The sequence below is a fragment of the Numida meleagris genome, chromosome 7, assembly GCF_002078875.1.
Source record: "Numida meleagris isolate 19003 breed g44 Domestic line chromosome 7, NumMel1.0, whole genome shotgun sequence".
NCBI classification, from domain to species: domain Eukaryota; kingdom Metazoa; phylum Chordata; class Aves; order Galliformes; family Numididae; genus Numida; species Numida meleagris.
Window position 1 is genome coordinate 2,767,294 of NC_034415.1, and position 17,933 is coordinate 2,785,226.

Sequence of the window (17,933 nt, forward strand, 5' to 3'; positions counted from 1 at the left end):
GTGGAAGTATAGAAAAGAAAAAGTGGGGCCAGAGCAAAGATTGCTCAAATCAAAATTGTTTTATCTTCAAAATATTCCAATTCCTTTTGTTTTGTGCAACTAGGTTGATATTTTCGAGTAATTCCAATTACTGCATTGCCCCAGTTATGCCAATAAGGCAAAAAGTATAAATGATCTATTGGATTTCTTGCTTACAAACGATTAAGTTGTGCCAGTATTTTGACTCCATTTAGGTAAGGGAAAAGACCTTCAAAGTTGTGAAAGTGGATTTTTATACAAACTAGTGTGATGGTTGTTTGCTTGTACTTCCTATTTTATTTTTGTACTTTTAAGTTTCAATTCTAGAAAAAAGTTTCCATCTTAAGAAAAAGACGTATATTGATTGCGACAGGAATGAACACCACTTCAATTATCAATGAACTCTTTAAAATCTTTTTTAGAAGCACGAAGCTGCATGTTTGATCCAAACAACTTATAGATGTTTTAAGGAGAGGAAGAAACTTAATCAACAAAAAGCTGCTGCTGTGACTATCCAAAAACATTTGAGGGCTTGGCAGGAGGGCAGGCTTCAATTTATGAAATACAACAAAATCAGAAGAGCTATCATTAAACTGCAAGCATTTATACGGGGTTATTTAGTCAGAAAAAAGGTTGGTATACTTCACTTTAAAACTACTCTTGTTCTAAAGTATCTCCAGAGCAATTTTAGCATTAATTTTGGCTGGCAAGAAAAGAACTCAAATCATTGAATGCTGATTCCTGTTGACTGCTTTGAGAATTGTCTGGGTCAGAGGTCAGATTACTGTTGCTTACAATGAAACTGTTCTTCCAATCACTTCGCTGTCTATTTGTTCAGATTAGAGATCTAGGACTGAAGAAAGGTAGCGTACTTAGTTCTGAGGTAATGACTTTGGAGGTCATTCTTCAGCATCTTGTTGAAGAATACATTGCTGTGTGCTGTGTTCTTCGCATAAATGATCAGCTGTCTCTGGGTATGAAAATTAATGATATTCTTTGATCGGTTTTCTTCTGACAGATTTCAGAACAGAAACAAAAGAAGAGTCTACTTTGTTTTATAGCAGCTGCATATCATCATGTTTCTGCAATTAAAATTCAAAGGGCTTATAGGATGCACCTCACCTATAAGCTTGCAGAAAAACACATCTCATCGGTTCTTATAATACAGGTTAGTCTATGTAACATAGTCTAATTTATTTTGTCTGCTGAGCTGTAGTACTAAGACACTGTAGTTCCTTAATTTGTAAAAACAAAGCGAACATAGAGATGACAGTTTATTAAAAAATGCTGCTTATACTCAGCTAAGCTTAATGGAGTGGGTGTTAACAGACAATGGAGGCTTAAGCAGCTCAAAGCTGAGGGTGGATGGGAAAGTTTGTTTTCTTTCATCCCTCAGTCTTGCTAAAGTAATCTAAGTGCTGTCTTAGCGTAGTGGAAGTAGGAAAGATCAGACACAACAACCTGTAATGCTCATGAGATGAAGTGCATCTACTGAAAGAAATAGCCCTTGGGATGAATTTGCAAATCCATATAGCACGGCTGAAATTACAAGGGACTTCTGGAGGTGAGCTGGTCCAACTCCACCTAGTAGGTCCACCCAGGATCACGTCTAGTTGGCTTTTGGTGATCTCCAAGGAGGGAGATCTACAACCTCTTAGGGCAACCTGTTCCAATGATTAGTCACCTGCACAGTAGTGTTTCATGATATTCAGAGTGAAGCTCTTTTGTTCCACTTTGTGCCCGTTTTCTCTTGTCCTGTCATTGGGCACCACAGAAAAGAGCCTGGCTCTGTCTTCTTTGCACCCTACCTTCAGCTTTATATTGACATTGATAAGATCTCCCCTGAGCCTCCACTTCTCTTAGGCTGAACAGTCCCAGCTCACTAAGCCTCCTCTCGCAGGACATGTGCTCCGGTTCCTTGATCATCTTGGTGGCCCTGAGGTGGACTCTCCAGTACGTCTGGGACTCTCTGTTACTGGGGGGTGCAGAACTGGACACAGTAGTCCTGGTGGGGGCTTGCCAATGCTGAGCAGAGAGGAAGGATCCTCCTACTGGTCTGCTTTGCCTAATGCAGCCAGCAATGCTATTAGCTTTCTTAGCAACAAGGGCACACTGCTGAATGATTTGAGTGAATGACAGCTAGGTGTCCTGCAGGACTCCTAGGTCCTTTTCTGCAAAGCTGCTTTTCACTTTGGTGGCTCTCAGCATGTACTGGTGCCTGGAATTGCTCCTCCCCAAGTCCAGGACTTCGCACTTCTTATTGAACTTCATGAGGTTCCTGTCAGCCCACATCCCCAGCCTGTCCAAGTTTGTTTGACCGGCAGCATGGCCCTCTGGTGAATTGACCACTCCCAATCAGTTTTGTGTCATCTACAGTGTTTTGTATGGTTGGATTTTTCTGATTTGTCAGTGGCAACTAAACATGGCTAAGTTGCAGCTGGGAAGTAGGAGGTAGAGTGGTGCTTTTTCCTGAAAATCAGCTGAGAGAAAATTGAATGCTTCCCTAACTGCTCCTCGTTCAGATTTCATTCTGCAGTCACACATTTCAGCTACCACTAGGCCAATCACAGCTGAGACATGATGGTTGTGTGAGCGCTAGGGATATTTAGAGCCTGTATCTGTCATAAGTTATGTTAAAATAGTTCTTCAGTTTTTATCAGTGCTTGTTTAGGGGGGGGCATGGAAGCTTAGGGAGAGGTCTTAAGTAAATATAAAGCTACTTTAATTTAATTAAATAAAATAAATATAAAGCTAATTTAATTTAATTTTAAACAGAGATGGTTCCGAGCAAAAATGCAACAGAAAAGATTTCAAAGAGATTATCAAAGAATCATTCAGTTGCAGCGTATGATCCGACACTGGCTAAATCACAGAAATGATGCAGTGACCATAATCCAACGAAATGTACGAAGATTCCTTGCCTGCAGACGTAAGAGAAAAATCGCAGCTGGAATAATTAAATTTCAGGTGAACACCTCTTACAAGAAAACTGCACTTCTCTTTGTTGTTTTTTTTTTTTTTTCCTCAGAAAAGTTTACTTTGGTTTGTGAATTTGTTAGTTATATTACAAGCCAAATCAGTTTCAATTCAATTAAATGCAAACAGATCGTGAAGTAATATTCAGCAGATACTGTTTGAGGTGGCTTATGAGGTAGAGTTTTTTAGAGGGTGTATGTATACATGCATGTATGTTTTGATCTCCCATCTTGCAGATCTAGTGTTTGGAAGATTAAACACTGAATGTGATTATTAGGCAGTTAGCTAAAAATGAAGAACCAAAGTATTTAAATTCTTGATTAGACTTCTGTAACATTGATTTGGAACGCTAGTGGAAGTTCCATTATCTGTTCTACTTACAACTCTTTTTTTCTCTTTCTGAAATTCCTTTTCTGTAGGCATTATGGAGAGGATATTCTTGGAGAAAGAGTAATGACACAGCAAAAACTAAAGCTTTAAGGCGCAGTTTGGAAAAGGCTAACAAAAAGAGCAAAGAAGAAAACAAGCTGTGCAACAGGACCTCAATCGCTATTGAATACCTTCTAAAATACAAACATCTTTCTTACATTCTTGCAGCATTAAAGCATCTAGGTTAGTATTTCGCTTCTTTACGGAATCATAGAATGGTTTAGGTTGGAAGTGAACTTCAAAATTTCAATCCCACTGCTGTGGGCAGGGTCATCTTCCACTAGATTAGGTGGCTCACAGTCCCATCCAGTCTGGCCTTGAACACTTTCGGTGATCCACATCTCTGGGCAGCTAGTTCCATTGCCTCACAGCCCACACTGTTCTTCCTTACTTCTAATGTAAATCTATTCACTTTTAGTTTGAAACTGTTATTCTCTTGTCCTATCACTACAGCCTCTGATGTAACCAATAGGTTTCTTGGATGACCGTAGGAATTACTCAGCTGGGAAAAGTTCATAATGACATTTATGCTTTCTGTATGATTTTGAAAAGTGAGTTAGATATGATAAAATAGATATGATTTGTTTTTCAAGACTAAAGTTAGATAATTGTGTTAAGAACAATATTAAAAGGCTTATGTAGAGAAAGGAAGTCCTGTATGATTGCTCTGATTTACAGGCAGTCCTTGTAATGTGTTACATTAAAGTCAGATGTATTTACTGTCAGTAAATGTTCTGTTTTGTGTGCTTAAATTTTAGTTGGGAATACTATAATTGTTCATTTAGAAATACTTGCTTAAGTCAAAATTGTGGTTATTACCTCTTTGTAAGTTCTATGTAAACATAAAAGAAAGCCCAGTTATTTTGAAAATAAATTGCTTGTGCTTCAGAATCTTTTGCAAGTTTTTCTCTTTGTTATAGAGGTGGTTACCAGGCTCTCCCCTCTCTGCTGTGAAAATATGGCCCAGAGCAGAGCAATCTTCACTATTTTTGTTCTGATTCGAAGCTGCAACCGGAGTGTTCCATGTATGGATGTGATCAGATATTCAGTTCAAGTTCTACTTAATGTTTCAAAGGTAATTTTAATGTTTTCTTTAGCAGATCTATAAGCAGCAGACTACTTTACTTTACTGCAATTTTTACTTATCCACAAAATTTCTGAACAAATTTAAAAGAAATATTATAATTTTGAAGAACAAAATAATTTCTGAGTTTTAATTAAGTTACTGAGAAAATTAACTCATTATATTTGGTAAAAGAAAATGCTTTCACGGGCAGGATTTGTATACAATTAGCATAAACTGTGAAATTTTTGAAGTAAAAACGTACATGTTGCTGAAAATACATTACTTTACCAAATTTGTGTCATAGAATTGATAATTTACTCAATTGATTATTTTCATAAATAATTAAAGCTGGAGTTGTTTTGATTTTGAAATTAAAAATGAACTTGTTAAACGTTGGTTTTCAATCTTATATCCATCCTACAAACATCTATGTTCAAATTCTTTTTTATTTCAGGAAAAAATAGAATATCGAGACTAAATTTATTCCTATATTATTCTATACCCATTCTAATTTATTATTATTTTTTTAAAATGTAGAATCTAGTTCTGGGGATCTTTACTTAAGTGGCTGCGGAGCAAAAAGGGTAGCTTTTTGTGACCTGCTTGTATAGTGTAATGTGCAAAAGTGGTTTTTGTCACTTGGATGCCAGACCAGCCACAAACTTAATCAAGGGAAGAATATAGATTTTGTTTTTTCCTCTAGTCAGAAAGTTAATTTGAGGATCGGTTTATATAAGACCTCTTATTTCTTTCTGATATAACAGTATGAAAGAACCACTCAAGCAGTATATGAAGTAGATAATTCTATAGATACTTTACTAGACCTGCTGCAAATGTACAGAGGGAAAGCTGGGGACAAAATTTCGGAAAAAGGAGGAAGTATTTTCACGAAGACCTGTTGTTTGTTGGCCATCCTTTCAAAGGACTCCAAGAGAGCTTTGGTAAGACCTAGTGTCTTCTTTTTGACGATTTGATTTATCCTTGTTTTTTGCTTTTCTTGTATGTTTTGGTGTTACATGTGTTTGTGGGTTTTTCCTCTCCTTCTTGCCTAACACCTATCACCTGTTATAACTAAACTTTGTTGGTGGGAAAATGCAATTCCAAGGTGGTGAAAACAGTCATTAGCTAGTGCTCTGTATGCCTTCATCAGAGTAGGTATGACACCGAGTTTTTGGTCCTGCAATATCTGCAAGATTATGATGTTGCATTTGCTGCTTTCAAAAGGGTTCTGATGAATTTTTATCAGTTACTTAGCATTACATAAAGTTTAGTTGCTGCTTAATTTACTTTTTTTCCCCTATTTCTGAGAGCTTACATTACTTTTCAGATAACGTTAAAATCTTTACTGTCAATAAAAACTAGCAATATAATTGTTTATGCCTCTGTGTAACATACTTTATTGTAACAGAGACATAGCCTGTTTTTGGAAAAAAAGAGTTTATTTGTTCGTACTTATTGATAGAATTGCCAACAGCTAGAGCAGCGTGGGTTCTGTGCTATATTAGGCATCATCAGATTTATCCAAGTTTATCCATCAGATGTGAGCACTTTTGGTTATTCAGTTACTTCTGACCACGGTGTTAATCTGTGATATGAAGATGCACAAAAACAATAAGTTGTCTCTCTGTACTGCTTTTTAGAGACATACACCAGTGACATAATAAAATTGCCTCAAATTGAGAAATTAGTAAAATTTGAATTGTGCTTCTAGAATTTTCTGAAGTCTCAGGTAGTGTTCCATGTATGTATTTTGATAGCAATAGTAGTGTGCTGGTTTTAAAACGCTTTCACTTTTGGGTAGAAGTTCAGCGTATGTTAAAAATGTTCAATTTTAATTGAACAAAACAGATTTCTTGGTTTAAGTTACTTTTGAATTTGTAGTATTAACCATGTATTGTTTTCGCCTTTTCTCAGGAAATCCGAAGCATGCCAAGAGTTGTTACATGCATTCAAAGCCTCTATAAGCTTACAGCTCGTAAGTGCAAAATGGATGCAGAGAGAACGCTTGTGAAACAGAAGACAAACTTTTTAATTAGTGGCACTTCCTTTATTCCAGTAACTCCTCTAAGAATAAAAACAGTTTCAAGGTACGTGCCTAAAAATTAGTCTGCAGTTTTTACAGTGATAATACACTATTTTAATGATAAACCACTATTATTTCCACAGAATTAAACCAGACTGGGTATTGAGAAAAGATAACATGCAAGAAATTGTGGATCCTCTACAAGCAATTGTTATGGTGATGGATACACTTGGCATTGCCTGCTACTGAAATGTAAATTAGTGTATTTGTACAGTATGTATGCAGCAGGCAACTAAATGATTTTAAAATGAAACAAATAATTGTCAAGCTGCCCTTGAAAATGTTTTTGTAATTAACTTTTTTGTATTGTATACAGCTTTTGAAATCCTGCCAGAATCAATTGTACAATAAAATCATATGTCCTTGTCTATTTTACTGTCGCATTAACGTGTTGTTCTTATACGGCTCTGAATCTTACCAATATCATGGTATTTCTCACTCTGACCAAGTGTTGCATTGTTGTTCGTGTGCGGCAGTTGTGTTGGCTTGTCTGATGTGGAGAGGTGTGAGAAAGAGGGATAATCTACTGACTTTAAATCTGGCTTGTGACTTCATGAGGCTTGAGATCACTTTCTAGTGAACTTTGAGGGATCATGCGTGACTTTAGGAAACTTTTAAAGTTAGTTTTTTAAAACTGCAAACTTATGAAGGAACAAAGGGTTCTTGTAGGGATGAATTATCTGACCTGCTATTTTAAGGGAGGTAATTTTGTGAGATTTCTTACTTTCATGTCATCAATACATACGAGCGTGCATCTCATCCAGCTGAATAGATGGTGTTCATCACAGCATCTCCCTGAAATTCTGTTCTGCTGTGCCTTGGAATTGTTTTCCTAGAGCAATGTCAAGAAAACCAAACCCATAAACCGATACCCTTCCGCTCTCTGTTTTGGAGATTATGCTTCCCAAGGTTGGAATATGATACCAAATCAACTGGTAGCCATTAATCTGTTAGTTAAGAATTTAATCTAACTCTTTTAGACAGTAGTGTTGTTCCATTTTTCTTTGCTTCAAAAAAGGTGAATAGCTATGCTACAGAACAAGGAGAGGAAAGAACAGTGGCTATGTGGCTATGTTCTCCTTAATGTAAGAGCTTCCAGAATGAATTATAGATCAAATGCAAAGGAGTGTGTGGGAGGGAAATTTTTATTTCCTCTTGCTGTAGCCAAGGTAAATAGTAACCTGATAACAGAGTGCCCTTTAAACTTGGAACTCAAGAGGTTCTAATGGGGACAGTGTTCAATTAGTTAAAATTGTTGCATTCAGTTTGTTGCCTCGTTTTGCTGTTATATAATAAATTCAATCCTCTTTACTGATATAAAGTATGTCCAGTGGAAGTAGAGTTCTGCAAGTCTAGTTGTAGTTTGTGGAGAATTAAAACAAAAATAAAGTTTTCGGTGAAGTATCTTGTGTTACAAAATACTCTGGGCATCAGAGCATTTGTGAATACCTTTGAAAATTCAGTTAATCATTTACAGAAGTAATAGTTGGGGTGTTTTTGCAGATGGTGGAAAGTATTGATGGAGACAGTAATGAAGATGAGATTTAAAAGCTGTTTTTTCTTCCTAGTTATGATGAATTCAGGCAAACTCTTTGCAGAAGGTAAAAACACTGAATTCTTTTACTAATAAATATGCATCGAATCTAGAACATGCAGTTTGGGTACCTTAGGTGGGGTGTTTTTCATTTCTTGACCAAGAGTAAACACCGCTTTTAAATACAGTTTTGTTGTGAGATGGCTGATAATCGTGGTTCAGTTGTTGCTGCTTATCTGAGCTGCAGATTCACACGTGAACTTTGAAGCTGTATAACGGAAAGGTTCAGATTTGTATTCTGAAGAGTTTTCTCGGGAAATGTATCTGAGATATTTTGGGGCATTGTACAAATGGAAATTTGCACTCCTAGACATTACGTACACTGACATGTCTCAGTAATTGGAGTGTTCTGGCCAACCACTGAGCAAAAGAGCAGAAGTTAAATGGTGCTTGCAGAAGTTAGCCTTGAGTGGTATTTTACATTTCCTATCCCTGTTTTCAGTCTATATAGTATGCGTACTTCTTGAACTGTGACTTCTCAATGCTGTGAACTGTTCCTAATTTAAAAGATTTCCCCCCTTTTTTTCATTTCCTTTTGTATTAGCTTGTATGTGTTTAACTCCAATATATTTGTTGCTACTACTTCTGTCTTCAATGGTTTTGTCCTCATGCAAAGCTATTGAAATGTCCCTGGTACCTTTTCAAAAATCAAACCAAAGTTGTGTAGGTATCAACGATTTCTGATTTTTTAACTACGTAAAAATCTTAATGGCTAGCATTTTTTATGTAGATATGATACAGTAGCTGTGTGAGGAAGGGATATATAAAACTAGATTATGGTGGTACTTTATTAAGTAAACATGAAGTGCAGGAAATTCTGGTGACTTTATGGAGGAAAGGAGAAATAGATTTTGTTCCAGTATATGTAGGCTGAATGCAGCCATGCCAACCTGTGTGAAAATTCTGCACAATTACATAGAGATTCATAAACCGTGACTTAGTTTCGGAATTTTGGCTCTTTGGGTTAAATTGCCTTGCTATGGCATGGTGAGAGTTTGAAATAACTGTGTAAGTAATCCAAACATTGCTGGTTCTTTTTTGTTTGTTTTTGATACTTTATTGTAACATTCAGCACTGCTACTTTTAAATGTTCTCTCCTATTACTGCTTTTTTTAAAAAATAAAAATTAAATAATTGCAGTTCTGCTTGTCTTTCCTTAGCTTCCATTTCTTCTCTCTTTTCCCTTACCGCTGTTCTTAGACCTGTTCTTAAACTGTCTTCCTTCAGCAAGTTGTCTGCTATATTACCTCATGATGGTTTGTCATGCTGAATGAGCAGCAATTGCATAGCTAATTCTTGACACTGTTTCCACTTTATTTTAGTCAGTGCATCAGAATGGCTTTTCAGTAGAAGGTGCTTATGCTTACATCTTCTAGGCTATAAAGAGTCAAATAAGCGTGCCCTGCATCCATTTTGCCCTGCTTGTATTAGGAAGTTTCGTTCTACAGATTGTATCCCTGTGAACCTAAAGAACCTAAGCAGATATATTTTTGATATATCGTAATTTCGGTGAGTGTTATAAGACACTTCAGGCCAAGGATGAGATTTAATAAAAAAAGATATAATAAGTATGATAACTTTAGAATATTTTTTTTTCATTTAACAGTAACTGCCAAGTACACTAACTTTGACCCGGTAAGCAGAATTTCATTCACTTTGTTTGAAAGCCTGACTCAATCCAACTGTTTTTAAACAAATTAATGCAAAAAGAAATTCTTATATGGGATGAGATTTTTAGTGAGAAATACATGTATTGTGTCTTTGCAGATAAACTTTGTGATTTGCCACATGTAGAAAATGGAAGGATTGCTCCATATTATTACAGTTTCAAAAGTTACTATTTCCCTATGCTTAAAGGAAAAAAACTTTCCTATTCTTGCGTGGCTGGTTATACAACTGAAACCGGGACTCAAGATGGAAGAATAACTTGTACAGCAAAGGGATGGTCTCCAGTGCCACAGTGCTACAGTGAGTTAGCTTCTTTATTTCATTATTGCTTCTCGCAGAAAACTTCTTTAGCTCAATTTCCTTAAGCGTATAGGGACAAAAGGTGCAGAATAATAGGGATAAAATGCATAAGTTAGGACAAGGTGAAATCCATTATGTATGTTCATATGTTGAATATTTTGACACTAGTATATATTCTAAGGACTCTTACCATATATGTTTTTTTAAGAGTTTCAAGAAAGCTGCTCAGTGTAACTTATTTTGGGAAAAATAATTGACATTTTAGTCCCAGATGTGCATCTGAGCCTCCTTAGCTCCGGATTCCTTGGTTGACATATTCCATGGTACTACTACCTGTTTAATGATTGTAGCATTTCAGTAAAACAAGAAAATAATATCGAGAGGAGATAAAAGCTCCCATTTTCTTGCCTATCAGAGAAAATATTACATTAATTTTTTCTTCCTAACCAAACTGTCTCTTTTCATTTAGAAAAATGTAAAAAGCCTCTTCTGGAACATGGCATTTTTTATAGTACAGAAACGTACTTCAAAATACATGAGAAACTACAATACAAATGTAATCAAGGCTACTACACTCCCAGTGGTGATACTGAAGATACAGTACACTGTCAATCAAGTGGATGGTCTTCCCAGCCAAACTGTACCAAGAAAGTTGGTAGGATTGTGTTTCTCTCTTTATAATTTCGTATATGTATATACAGTTCTGCTCTCTTTCCTGTACCTGTCGGGTCCAACTGCCTTTGTTAGGCTATTTCAGTATTCCTGAAGTAAGTTCCCAGCTGTAACTCATGCGATGAAATTGTCATATGTTTCACACTGCTTGTTTTGTGAATTGGTGTAGATGATAAAGTTGTGGAATCAGTATAGGTGAGATAATTTTGTTTCAAATAAACCCATTTCTGCCCAAATTTTGCTCCCAAATGAACACTAGAAAACCTATGTAAACTGTTGCATTTTTAATTTTTCATTATTTCCAAAGACTCCCTCAGATACAATCACTGCTTTTGAGGAAAATGTTAGATAAGTAAGTTTAAAGGAAAACAAAAAAATACAATATTACACATATGTCTTATTCATTTAAGAGTCATGCCAAGTACCCGAGTTACATCATGGCAACTATTTCACAACCCAGCGAGAGTTCCGAGTAAATGACGCGCTGCTATATAAATGTGATGAGGGATACCACACGGCAGGAGGAAACACTACAGAAGAAGCAGTTTGTCTCACACATGGATGGTCCCTTACTCCAAACTGCATGAGTATGTAGTGGGCTTGAAATGAATTCTCTTTGGAATGTGACATATTCCACAAGTGAATAAAACATCTGTATGTTTTATAAACTGTTGGGATAAAAAACTTTTTATGTTTTCTCCCTAGAAAAATCCTGCCCCTCTTTGGGTGGAATAGAACATGGAGGTTTCTATCCTGTGAAGAAAATCTATGAAGAAGGAGATGTTGTTCATTTTTTCTGCGAGGAAAATTATTCTTTCCGTGAATTCGACCTAATTCAATGTTATTACTTTGGATGGTATCCAGATCCTCCAGTGTGTGAAGGTACCTTATTTTTACATTTGTAATGTGTAAAATTCTCTAGCACTTTCTTGAAATGAAATGCTTTCTTTATGATTACAAAATGAAAATATGCTTTTGTACCAGTTTACAACCTGAGTAGAAATGAAGTGTTAGCAGAAGAGCATGAAGCCTAAATAGTTGGGAAGAAGAAATGGTGACTGGAATTAGGCTGCTTCTGCCTGTTCTAGGTGGAATCTAACAATTGAGCAGATACTGTTACCTACTGTTGCTTCCATGGGTTGTTTCCTGGAAAAGCAGGAAGAAGCAATAGCAGGGAAGTTCAAGGTAAACCATGTTCAGATTATGTGAAGGATTACTCAAGCATTTGTCGAAGCTTCATGAGGTGGGAGCATGCCTCTTGAGGTACTAAGAACAATTGTTTTACAGCGTTTCTGTCTGATGATTGAGGAGGAAAAAATATATATTTATTTCTCCTTTAAAAAAAACATGAATATTTTAAAAGTGCAGTTTTAAGTAAAATTGATGATTTTGAATCATTTATGTTGGAAGAAAGACCCTTAAGGTCACTGAGTCCAACCATCCACATAACACTACGCGTCCACCCATGTCCCTAAGCCCCACACCCACACATCTTTTAAATACTTTCAGGGGCTGTGACTCCACCACCTCCCTGGGCAGCGTCTTCCAAGGCCTTTCTGCTCTTTCCATGAAGAAATTATTCCTAATGTCCAATCTAAACCACCCCTTGTGCAACTCGAGTCTGTTTTCTCACATTCCACCACTTGTCATCTGAGAAGAGAAACTGACAATGCCCTTGCTGCAGCCTCCTCTCAGGCAGTTGTAGAGAGTGATGAAGTATTCCCTCAGCCTCCTTTTCTCCAGAGAACAACCTCAATTCCATCAGCCATTTCTCATATGTCTTGTTTTCCAGTCTCTTTTACCAGCTTTCAAGTAGCTCAGTATCCTTCTTGTGGTGATGAGCTCAAAACTGAGAGCAGTACTCCTTTGTAGCTAATGTTGTAGAAAATAACGCGATTGGTACAAAGACGAAATTTATGTTCCTTTCCTAGAAGATATGCTTGGGTTTAAAATGCACTAAAATCTCTCAAAAAAAATGACATTAGTATGTTTCTCAGGCCTGCATTTGTTCGGATTTTTTACCTAGGTGAGTGCAAAGAAAGAGTGGTGCTCAGGAGAAGTGAAAATGTGGCCTAAATCTAGTTTTGAAGTAATACTGATTACAAACTTCTTCTAAGGATAGGAAATGGGTTACTGCTTTCACTGCTTGTGTGGTATTAGAGTTGATACATAAGCTGTGCTAAATATTGTATAAATGGATGGTGTGGAAAATCTCTGTTACCTGAATACTTTGAAAGAACATCATTTTACTGAGTACATGAGAAATTATCAGTTTGTTTATAACAGTGCAATATCATAATACCTCTCTTTTATATCTGTTGACAGTAAAATCTCATTTTTGTTCTAAGTCTTCATTTGAATAAGTGAGGTGTGGAGGTAAGAGATTCCTCTGGATAAACCAGAAATGCCTTCTGAAAGCAAAGAGTTGCACACTGTATGGTAAAATGAATTGCTCTGCTTACAGTTTTGCTTAGTGAGAAAAAGAATGCATTTTTTATTTTCAGATGTAAGAAATAAATGTCCTCCACCACCACTTCCTCCTCATGCCCATATCATCGCAGTTAGGAGAACATACCACAGTGGCGACAGAGTTCGTATACAGTGTCAGAGTGCATTTGAAATAAGAGGATCTGGGGAAATCCAGTGTGAAAAGGGAAAATGGACATCACCCCCAATTTGTATGGGTTAGTACCTCTGGCCGCTGAATAGAAATAATTCTTCAAACAGTATCTTAATATTCCTAATAGCTGCAGTTTCCATATCTGCAAAGCTATTTGTCCTCTGATAAATGCTTGAGAGAGAAAGTGCTGCAGACAATCCATTGTTCACAACTTAAGAGAGAGGATGAGCTAGATCAGTTCAACTGGAATCCACGTTATATTGTTCTCCCCTGGAATGCTGATTTTACTACATCTTACAAAGCATCAATATCTAATTTGGGGTGTTTCTTAGTGTTTTTTTTTTTTTATATTTGAAAATGAATTATTTTTGTGAAATCTGGTTCTAAGTACGTTTGTGCTGCGACTTTTAGGATCTACGGATAAAAAGCAATCTGAGGCGCCAGCACTCGAGGCAGCTGGTTCAATAAGGGCAAGCAAAACATATCACAGTGAAGAAATGAGTAGGTGAACCTTGCTTTTCTATTTAATAGGAAATTCAGCGCTCTCTAATCCTGTTACAGGCATTTTATGAGTAGCCTTATTACTCTTTTGCTACACTGCAATTCCTTACTCTTGAAGATGTTTGCATATGCTTCGTGTATCAATGTAGCAGTATGACTGAATGAAAGACCATTTTTTCTTTTTTCTAGAGACTGTGAACTAAACCTATTTTTCAGTGCTGTATATGGAATTTTCTTACATGCATAAGGATTTAACTCCAATCATTTTGTATTGCTTGTTACTATTGTCTGAATGTGCAAATTCAGGAGTATTTTGCTGATCCCTTGTTTAATAGTTCACTGAGGTTTATTTTGAACTCCATACTGGTTTAACATTTCAAGCAACAAATTAAGACAGTCTCAGCACAGCCAAACAGCTAGATCATGTTGACTGTAAACCAGCAGGAGTCAAGACTGGACATAGATGAGAAGTGTAGAGGGAATAGAAATAGCCTGCACTTCAGTAGGGTAATTGTAGACTATCTGAAACTGAAACTTCAAAAAAAATAAAAAAATCAATTGTCAGACACTTTATTTGTATGTAAATTTTGGATCAAACACCGTTGCTATTCAAGCACTTTCACCAGCGTTAACATAATTTTAAAGATTTAATTATGTATTTTCTTACCTTTTATTAGAAATACAGCAAAATTGTACCTCTCCACCAGTGATTAAAAATGGTGTTCTTCTCAGCCCTTTATTGCCAAGTTACAAAAATGGTAACTCAGTAGAATATGGTTGCCAGCGTTACCATTTTTTGGATGGATCCAGTACTGTTTACTGCAAACAAGGAAACTGGACAGAACAGCCTACTTGCTTGGGTAAGCCTTACAAAAAAAAATGCAATAAATGTGTCTTCTTTCCTTCCTGTAAAGAAATGATAATGTTCCCACTGACATCCTTTTTGATGATCTTGAAGGTCTTTTCCAGCCTGAGCAATTCTATGATTCTGTGTAATTTACTTTAAGTTTTTAATCTACTGTGATAATGCAAATAACTATCTAAGCTTTAATTATTTATTTCAAAATGAAATATGCCCTATGTTTACAAATATTTGTAGAAAACATTGCATCAGAAGTTTGTGTTTTCTGGGAATTACTGTTCTGAGTTTATTCTTTTTTGCATATTACTTTTGTTATTTTAGTCCATTTCTTTACCTTTGTATCTTTTCTTTTTTGTAATATATTCAAAATGTTATTTCTCACAAAATTCCAAAACATTTTAGTACTGTTGGTTTTTATTTCCTTTTTTTCCAACTCCTACAAAAGAGAGTTAAGAAATCACTTGATTGCTTTTATTTCCTAGAGCCGTGCATTCTTAATGTAACTGATATGAACAGTAACAACATAGAATTGAGATGGATACAGGAAGAATTCGTCTTCCTACATGGTGATCTCATTGAGTTTGAATGTAAGCAAGGATACAAATTTGCCCACACTACCATGCCATCTCCTGGGAGGACACAGTGTAACCGTGGAAGACTGAAATACCCCAAATGTGTTTTTCAAGGTAAAACAGTACTTTCCATTCGTCCTTTTGATTTCATCAATCTAAGACCTATTTAGAAACATTTGCTTCAGCAGTAGAGGCCTAGAATGTCATGTAAATGGTAATAAAATGTTAGTTTCTGACAGATATCCTTACACAATACAGATATATTGTTAAATATGTGTTGAATATATAATTGTTAACTCTATATGTGCATAATAAAAATAATACACCTTCATCTGGTGGGAAGGCAATAGAAAGGAGGGATGAGCTGTTCTCCAAGCCGAGGGAACTCAAAGCTCTGTAGCAGGACAGCTGTAAACACTGAAATGCATACACGAGGTTTCTTGTGGTTTAGAATTACACAGATTTCACTCTGATTTGAGACGTAATGTAGAAGTATTGAGAATAAACTGAGAGCTGATATTTATGTAGTGTTGACAGGAATTTAAAGCTGCTGCTTTGATAGTTTCTTACGTTGAATGTTTCACAAAGATTTTTGACATTATTCCAGTTCCCATGGAAAAATGTGACTCTCCACCATCTATTGCAAATGGAGCTCTTACTCTCCCACCTCTGACCCAGTATGACAATGGTTCTTCAGTTCAGTATAGCTGCTCTGATTATTATTTCTTGCAAGGATCTGAGAGAATTTACTGTTCTGAGGGCCAGTGGACTTCACCACCACTTTGTATAGGTAGGCACAAGAAGATAGATATATAAGCATTTATTTCTGTTTGTAATTCAAATGCTTAATATTTATAGATAGAGTATTGTCAACTGGAACATCATTAAGATCTCAACTGCATTTTTCAGTTAGAGAGGAATGTATGTTTTAATAGAAGCATGTATAACCTTGTTTGGCTTTTTTATTAAGTAAGTAAGTAAATCTTACATGCTGGCTACGTGCAAAAATAAAGTGATTTCATGTATAATATCTTAAGAGAATGGGGAATAACCTGCATTTTGAGCGTCAACTATAGTCACAATAATCTGATTTCAAAAATAATTGATGTATTAACATTGAATATGTCTCTATTCTTTAGAGCCGTGCACTTTGTCAAAAAATGAAATGGAAAAAAATAATGTGCTGGTGGAAAGTTTTTATGAGAACCAAGTTTACTTTTACCATGGAGATTATGTTGGATTTTACTGCAAACAGAACCATTTTGGAGCAGAATCTGGTACAACTTTATTTCAAGTGCAGTGCAAGAGAGGACAGCTAGCATATCCAAGATGTGTTGAAAGAGGAAAATAAGTAAGTATGACTTCAGAAAATGTATAGGAAAGGCATGTATGTGTTCCTTATCTGGTATTAACAGATGCATTAGAATGGCCTCGTATCTTCACTATGACTGCAGTTGACTTTGAGAAATGTGTGTTCAGTGGTGTTGTTGAATCTGAATTGAAGAGGGAGGGAAATGAAAAAATTTTCTGTGGAATGGGGACTGAGTATGCAGCAGCACAATGCAATATGGGCAGATGTTATGTGGAAATTTTAGGAAGAAGAAGAGTTCTGTAAGGCTTATAGTGCTTCTGCCAGTGCATCTGTGCAAGAGATGCAAATATTCCTTTTGACATTTGTGGAACTTGGATTTTAGTTACTTTGTGTTGGCAGTACAGGTGATGAATTGTTTATCACTGCATTCAGCTTATCACTGCATTTTCACTAGGACTGTATTCATAATATTGGTTACTATTATTAATGTTGCTTATATATTGTTGAGAATTCCTCTCATTCTGTTGCTGTCATTGCATTCAACATTATGCATTTGTTTTTGCACCAGACCTTCAGCTCTGGCTGAAGCTGGGGGGGAGGGAGGGGTCCCCTTTGGCAACAGTAGAAGGCAGATGATGTCGTTTCTAAGGCTGTGAAGATGAGCACATAAAGTAAATAACAATGCACTGCAGTAGCCTATTGCTTTGCATTGAAAGTTATGGCAGTACTTTTCCTGTCATCTGGGTAAGGTTTTGCAACAAGAAACTTCACCAAAGTTGAAAAACAAACAAACAAGCCCAACACACACTTCTTCTCAATATGAACATTTAAAATACACTGTCTACGTCTCTTTCACTCCCCCAGTCCAGACAGCTAAATGGAACCCCACTGCAATATGGAGCACCAGCTCTTCCCCCAGGACACTTCAGTGCCTTATATGACCCAGGGTCCTCTGCCACAGAGACCGAGTGAGAGCACCACTGTCAAATCTGTATATTAAATGGCATTAAAGCTCAATTTCTTTTTTTTTTTTTGGTAGTATAAACAGAAGTTTTAATAGTTTCTTGCTACGATAAGCAATGGATTATCTTGTGCAGTTACTTGCACCCTACCCTGGAGCCCTGCTGTTCTAGTCTATGTTCAGCATTGATTCATCCCAGTCTTCAGCTGAAAGATTCCCTCTTCTCCAAGTTCCTGCTATGAATGACCTGTCTGTGCAAAGGGAGCCGGCAGGCCTTTGTTCTCTTGAGATCTTATTCC

At 36.4% G+C, this 17,933-nt stretch overlaps 2 protein-coding genes across 4 annotated transcripts in view; both read left to right on the plus strand.

Annotated features, from left to right (window-relative positions):
* The window catches only part of ASPM (abnormal spindle microtubule assembly), a 33,273-nt gene extending 26,326 nt beyond the window's left edge, over window positions 1-6,947 (plus strand). The window contains exons 22-29 of the mRNA XM_021404150.1: window positions 441-650; window positions 1,037-1,186; window positions 2,794-2,985; window positions 3,414-3,606; window positions 4,344-4,498; window positions 5,254-5,430; window positions 6,404-6,576; window positions 6,656-6,947. Of these exons, the coding sequence (XP_021259825.1) occupies window positions 441-650; window positions 1,037-1,186; window positions 2,794-2,985; window positions 3,414-3,606; window positions 4,344-4,498; window positions 5,254-5,430; window positions 6,404-6,576; window positions 6,656-6,761 (1,356 nt within the window). The 3' untranslated portion in view covers window positions 6,762-6,947. The remainder of the gene's footprint in view (window positions 1-440; window positions 651-1,036; window positions 1,187-2,793; window positions 2,986-3,413; window positions 3,607-4,343; window positions 4,499-5,253; window positions 5,431-6,403; window positions 6,577-6,655) is intronic.
* LOC110402272 (coagulation factor XIII B chain-like) overlaps window positions 7,083-17,933 on the plus strand; it is a 45,279-nt gene continuing 34,428 nt past the window's right edge. For 2 of the 3 annotated variants that reach the window (XR_002441020.1, XM_021404164.1), the window contains exons 1-10: window positions 9,943-10,134; window positions 10,604-10,789; window positions 11,217-11,393; window positions 11,512-11,688; window positions 13,311-13,490; window positions 13,838-13,927; window positions 14,605-14,787; window positions 15,272-15,475; window positions 15,969-16,151; window positions 16,501-16,712. Coding sequence is in view for 2 of the 3 variants with exons in the window: in XM_021404164.1 (XP_021259839.1) it covers window positions 10,014-10,134; window positions 10,604-10,789; window positions 11,217-11,393; window positions 11,512-11,688; window positions 13,311-13,490; window positions 13,838-13,927; window positions 14,605-14,787; window positions 15,272-15,475; window positions 15,969-16,151; window positions 16,501-16,712 (1,713 nt within the window). In the remaining variant the exon portion in view is untranslated. Of the gene's footprint in view, window positions 8,174-9,933; window positions 10,135-10,603; window positions 10,790-11,216; window positions 11,394-11,511; window positions 11,689-13,310; window positions 13,491-13,837; window positions 13,928-14,604; window positions 14,788-15,271; window positions 15,476-15,968; window positions 16,152-16,500; window positions 17,895-17,933 lie in introns of those variants that run through there. The other variant, XM_021404165.1, reaches the window with a different exon arrangement.